This window comes from Acinonyx jubatus, chromosome E2 (assembly GCF_027475565.1).
Source record: "Acinonyx jubatus isolate Ajub_Pintada_27869175 chromosome E2, VMU_Ajub_asm_v1.0, whole genome shotgun sequence".
Taxonomy (NCBI): Eukaryota; Metazoa; Chordata; class Mammalia; order Carnivora; family Felidae; genus Acinonyx; species Acinonyx jubatus.
In genome coordinates, this window is record NC_069396.1 from 48,239,232 (window position 1) to 48,245,706 (window position 6,475).

Here is a 6,475-nt window from a genome sequence, read left to right on the forward strand (position 1 = left end):
CAAATGGTTTGTAAGACCACCGCTATACTGATGACCTTTATTAGCTGTCTATTACCACGTAACATTCCTAAGATTCAGCAGCTCAAAACAGCAAACTTACATCAGTTTACAGAGCAGCTTAGCCGGGTGGTTCTGGCTGCCAAGGTCTCTGGTGAGGTCATGGTCATGATGTTGGCCGAAGGCTCACCTGGACCCAGAGGGTCCACTTCCAAGGTGGCATATTGTCTCCAAATGTACTTGCAGGATTTTTGATTTATGGAGGTGACTAAGTGATGACACGGAGAGGCCAATGCCACCGAAAGAAGATTCTTATTACATTTTCCAGGAGGGGGGTGATGCCACCCACGTAGGGCCACAGGGGAAGCACCAGGTTTTGGTCAGGAACCGGAGCTGAAAGGCTAGGCCACAGACGGCACTGGGGCACCGGGCAGGCAAAACAGCTTAGAACTGGCTAGTGTGGATAATGTCGGTGGGCTCAGGGCTAGAGGGTGGTCTGTAGCTGTGTGTACCTGGTCCTGGGTGATTTAGGGCAGCCTGGTGTGAGAGTCAGCTTAAGCTGGAGGGTGGGGGTACAAGCTGGGATCGGTTGGTTTGCATATGAGAGGTGGGCTCTCAGCCCTCTGCTATCCCTAAGAATCTAGCTGTGGAAAGGCCCCTCTCTTCCTGACCAGCAAGGTTTTCTCTGTGTCAAAACATCCTAGGATAGAATAAAGAACATGGGGAACATACACACTCAATGGCAGCTGACAGGAGGCCTCAGTTCCTCCCACACGGACCTCTCCGTAGGGCTCCTTGGGTGTCTTCACGCCGTGGCGGCTGGGCTGGCTTGCCCCAGAGCAAGTGATCCAAGGGCCAACCCGGCAGAAGCCACCAGCCATATTCTGTTGGTCACACAGCAGCCCTGATATAAAGGCAGAGGGGACCACACAGGGTGGGAACACTGGAGGGCAGGACTCTAGGGAGCCGCCTGCCATAACCCCCAGTGAGCATCCCTCACAGGGACTTCTCCCTGGACCCAGGGTCTGTGAACTCTGATCTTCCCATGGATGTCTGACAGGTAACCCACTTAACATCACGTGGCCAAGGCAGAGCTCCTGCCCACACACCAGGCAATGTTGTCATTCTCCTTGCTCAGACCAAGATGTGATTACCCTTGGCTCTGCCCTCTGTCTCATGCCTCCTTTGGATCTCTCAGCCAGTCCTCTCGGCTCCACCTTCAAAATACACCCAGAATCCAGCCCCTTCTCACCTCCTTGGCCACTGCCACTCAGCTCGCCCTTGGCCTCCTCCATCTGTTCTCAGCACAGCACCAGGGAGATCCTGTGTACAGCAGTCCTCTACTTAAAGCTCCCCAGTGCCTCCCACCTGACTCAGAATAAAAGCCAGACCCTTACAGTGGCCTGTGGGCCCCACTGCTCTTCGACCTTGTCTTCTCTCTCCCCTGGGAACCTCACTCCAGCAACCCTGCCCCTGCTTGTGGTTCCTCCCACAAACCACCCGGGTCCCTTTCGGCACCTTTGTCCTGCACAGCCTTGCAGTCTTACTGAAGGTCTTCCTGGTGCGTCTTCCCTAATATCCTACTCCAGATGCAGTATCGCTCCCCACCTCTTGCCAATTTTATTCTCCCCAGCACTCATCACGGGCTAACATACTCCCTGCATTTACATTTTTGTTAGTTTTGTCTCTGCACTGGAATACAACCTCCATGAGGGCAGGGACTTCCTGTTTTGATCCCTGCACACAGCAGGCGCTCAGTAAATAGGTCTTGCCATAGTTGGTAGCATGCATGAGTTAGAGGCAGAAGATGGAAAACAAGCAGGAGGGAGTCAGAGACTTTGGAATGACAAGAAAGGGAAAGACAGGGGCCTGGATAGGAGGCGAGGGCAGGCTCAGGGAGAAACCCGAGGACGGAAGCAGAGAGAGAGGCTGAGAGGTGAGACAGAGCACCCGAAAAGCGGAGGCTAAGAGGGGAGGGGAGGAGTGGAGCCCGGGGGCGCGGGGTGAGGGAGGTCGAGGCAGAGAAGGGAAAGAGGACGCAGAAGCCAGGCGAGGGGGCGGCGGCGAGGACAGCGAGCGACGGACTGTGACCACCGCGCCCCGCCCTGCGCCGCCCACAGGTGTCGGTGTGCCAGGAGATGCTGCAGGAGCTGCGGCACGCGGTGTCCTGCCGCAAGACGTCGCGTTCCCGCCGGCGCCGGCGCCCAGGCGGCGCGAGCCGGGCCCTGCTGTCGCTGCGCGCGGTCCGCGAGATGCGCCTCAGCAACGGCAAGCTCTACTCGGCCGGCGCGGGCGGGGATGCGGGCGGCGCGCACGGGGGCCCCCAGCGCCTCCTGGACGACCCGGGGCCGCCTGGCGGGGCCCGGCCCCCCGCGCCCACGCCCTGCACCCACGTGCGCGTCTGCCAGGAGTGTCGGCGCATCCAGGCGCTGCGGGCGTCCGGGGCCGGCGCGCCCCCGCGTGGCCTAGGCGCCCCCGCCGAAGCCACCAGCCCGCCCCGGCCGCGGCCAGGCCCCGCAGGCCCCCGCGAGCTGGCCGAACACGAGTGACCACGGGCGGAGCCGGGCTGGCGGCGGGACTGACCGCAGGGACGGAGCCCGGGCCGCCCCCGCTTCCCCAGCGGGCGAGGGTCGGGACTTGTACCCCGGTGCTCCGGACGCCGCGATTTTGCCTTCGGCTCACGGTGTCGTCCGAGGCCGGGCTCCGGAGCCTTCCTGCGCCCCCTAGTGGACTTGCCAGAGGGTGCCGCGGACCCCGCACTGCGCCCCCCCCTCCCCCCCACTGCGGACAGGAGGAGCGCAGGAATCGAGGACTCCGGGGGCCGGGGACTGCGGGGCCGTTCCGGAAGCGGAAAGCAGTCCGCGAGGAGAGCCCCATCCTGGGACTGCTCAGGCTCCCCAAGACTTGACACAGCCCTCCCCACTTCTGGAGAACGGGAGGGCCTCTGGGCATATGGGTGTCCCCTGGCGCCCCTCAACTCTTCTCTCTCTTTTTTTTGGGGAGAAACCTCGGAATTTCTATGAGACACCCCCCAGGGAGGAGGTCAGTTGGGCCCCCGTCCCTCCCCCTGCCACACCCCAGTCCCTGTTGGAATAAAAAAAGAACAAAACCCCAAAAACTGGGGATACCTGGGTCTCATTTCCTGGAGGTATGAGGGCATTAAAGGCTCGGACTCCCCAGGGAGTCTGCTGAGAACCACACACTGGATGGTCACTCCTGGACTCTCTCCACCCTTGGGCCCTGCCCTCAGCCAGCAGGTTAGCCCAGGTCCTGGCAGCTGGCCCCTCTCCACTGACCTTCTCTCAGGACAAAAGGAGGCTGCGACAGAGACCCTGAGACAGATGGAGAGAGATGCAGGGATCTGGAGAGGAGGAGACACCAGGGAACGGAGACACAGAAAGACAGAAACCAGATGGGGTTGGGGGAAGGGGAGGGTGAGTGAACTGCTCAATGTGACCCTGCCTGGGGTGGCCACGCAAGTGGCAGGTGTGTGCTTGGGCCAGGGTGATTTGGTAACTTGTTAATTGTGTGCCTGTGTGTGTACATACGTCCGTGGGGCCATCTCCACCTGTCTGTGACTGTGACCCTGTGTTTCGGCTGAAAATGTACCTCCCCAGTCCCCAGGAGAGGAAGTGAGAAATCCCAGTAGACTGGGGGTGGCTGAAGGACTGGCTGAGTAGGGGAGAGGGGTGGGTCTGCTTTCTGTCTCCGCCTTCCCCCGCCCCGCTGGAGGTTTCCACTGGAAACTGCAGCTGAGAAAGGACGAGTGAAGGTCACACAGCGAGAGCCATAACGAGGCCGAGTAGAAGGGGGAGAGATGGAGAGGTGGGGTGAGGAAAAGATGGGGCAGGGGTGGGGGAGAGGGAGAGCTGGGGAGAGACAAGGAGGGGGGCAGAGGGAGGAGTAGAGAGTCGGGCAAAGGCGGGGAGAGACAGAGACAAACCGTGATGAGGTGAGGTAGAATGGAGAAGGGGACGAGAGGGATGAGACAGACGGAGAGACAGATGAAGCAGGAAAGTTAAGAGACCCTGGGGAACTGGGGCTGAGAGAAGGAGAGATGAGGTGGGACAGAGACAGGCTGGAGACTAGAAGCCAAAGACAACTAGTTGGAGACAGGAGGGGGCCGGAGCGGTGAGGGAAGCCAGACTGAGTGGGACAGCGTGGGGGAGAGGAGAGGCTGGGCCCTCCTCTCGGGCACGCTGCCGGAAGCCGGGAGCTGTCCGTTCAGCACCGACCCGGCGCGACTGTAGCGCACTGCCCTGTCTCCCTTGTAGGGCCTGCCTGCCTTCTCGGTCCTTGGGGAGGCCACACCCAGGAGACCCCGCCTGACACGCAGGACCCCCCCAGTCTCCACCTGGACCCTTCTGTGTCCCTGGCACTTGTGTGTGTGCCCCTCCGGGACAGGTGTGGGGGCGAGCTGGTCTCAGTGTCTCTGTTGGTCCGCACATCAACTGCACAGACTTTAATCAAGGTCTCTGCCCTTGGGCCGAACTCTGTGTGTTGAGATGACTAGAATATGATTTCTGGTCTCTCCACTTCTCGATCCCAATACCATGCAGCTGATCTCTAAGGTCTCTCCCCATTTCCGAGTCCTCCTACTTGTCCCCATTTCTGTTCCAAGTATCTCCTGGGTCTTTATCTCTGAGTCTCCCCAGTTTGCCAAATGTGTCTCTGCCTGGCTTTCTATGTCCCTGTGTCTCTCTGTCACCTTCACTGAGCAATTCTGTTGCTCTGTTTCCCTCCATCTGTTTTCTCATCTGACTTTGCTGGCCTCTCTGTCTTTGTCAGTCAGTCTGTCTGTATCGGCCTCTATCTGTTCCTGAACTGTGTCTATTTCTTCTTAAGTCTCTCCTTATGTTTCTCTCACTGAGCTCCCCTGTCCCTGTCCATCCCTGTGACCTTCCTAAGTCTTCCCTCCTCCCCCTCAACTTCCGCAGAGCCTCGCGCTGGGAGCACGGTGCACAGTCATCAGTCTCACCAGGCTAGTGTCTGAGGAGGGAGTGCATAAGGGGGGGACGTAGCCTGTATCTGGGGTGTCATGTGGGGGGGCCAAGGTCTCCCCCAGCACAACTGGAGAATGGAGGAGAGAGGGCCTAGAATCTCCAGGGATCCAAACACCCTATTAGGCATCTCTGTCCCTGTCCCCCCATCCCTTTCCCCATGGTCCAGGCCCATCCCTGCCAGAAACAGGCAAGGTGTGTGGGGGGGAGGGATGATATGGGTCCTCCCCCCACCACACACGCCCCCAGGAAGGGGGCAGAATTGCAGAGGGGACCTGGGTGCCAACCACCTGGGCTAGAAGATGTGGCTCCCCCCCCCTTCCCCAGTCTCCATGGAGACAGGCCAGGTCTGCAGGCCCAGCCTCCTTTGCTGCATATTCGGCCTCCCTATTACCATGGCAACAAGGGACAGCAGGGAGGGATGGGGATGGGTCAGAGTACAGGATTGGGCTGAGGCTCTGGGTGCTGGGGAAAGCCAAAGAAGCTGACTCCCTACGCCCCCTTTACTCTCTGGCCCTGTCTCCTTGTCCACGCTTGTCTCTCTTCGGCTTTGAATATCTGTCTCTCTGTTTCTATCTTTTTGTGTGTGTCTCACTCTAGCCTTTATTTTAGCCTTTCACATATTTCCCTGACCAGGTCCGTAACCTTCACTACCCACCCACCCCCCATACACACCAGGCTCACTCTGTGCCCCTTGCCTGTGTCCCCCACACATCCACTCCCACTTTCCGAGAAAACTACAGAGACAAGCTTTCCCTTGCTCTCTGCCCCTTCGATAGGCCCTAGGGAAAGTGTGGGGTGTTCCTCATAGAGCAAGGGGTGGGGGTGAGAGGCTGTGACACTCCTTAGGCTTCAGTGGGTGACTGATGGGGTGTTTGTGTGTGTGTGTGTGTGTGTGTGTGTGTGTGGCAGGCCAAGGTGTGTGTGCTAGCCAAGACTGTGTGTGTGCATACTGAGATGGGATGTGTGTGGCATGTGGGTGGGGGCATTGGGTTGTGTTTGCAGGTACAGCAGAGGTGTATGTGATCGCACTATACTATATGATGTGTGTAGTGTGGGAAGTGTGTGGGATGGTGTCGCGTGATCTATTTCTGTGAATTATTGTGCTGTGTGTCACTCTGTGTGCACCTTTTTGCCTGTCATTCACAATTAGCAACGCTTTGGCGATTGTGCCCTGTGGGCTTTTGCTCACTGGGGAGGGGCGTGTGTGCTGATGTGTGTGCTGTTGTGTGATTCTGCAGCAGTGTCCACAACAAAGGCTTGTGTGGTGTGTGAGGCTGCGTAAGGCCTATGTGTGTGCAGTGGTGCCGAGTGTGGATATGTGTTGGTCTATGGATTTACGGGTTTCGTGGTTGTCGGTCCCTGTGTGAAATGGGACGGGGCCAGGTATGGCGGAGTGTGTGATAGGCATGTCTGTGATGTAGTGTTCTGAGGGTGTGTGTTAATCTACGTGGCACTTTATGACTGTGATTGTGATT

General features: G+C 58.6%; 1 protein-coding gene across 6 annotated transcripts in view; it reads left to right on the plus strand.

The window, feature by feature from the left end:
- Window positions 1–3,169, plus strand: part of GRIK5 (glutamate ionotropic receptor kainate type subunit 5) — a 57,966-nt gene extending 54,797 nt beyond the window's left edge. For 2 of the 6 annotated variants that reach the window (XM_053210728.1, XM_053210725.1), the window contains exon 21: window positions 2,118–3,169. In XM_053210728.1, coding sequence (XP_053066703.1) covers window positions 2,118–2,546 — 429 coding nt within the window. In that variant the 3' untranslated portion in view covers window positions 2,547–3,169. The remainder of the gene's footprint in view (window positions 1–2,117) is intronic. The other 4 variants (XM_053210726.1, XM_027037655.2, XM_027037656.2 and 1 more) reach the window with 4 other exon arrangements.
- Window positions 3,170–6,475: the final 3,306 nt, after the last annotated feature.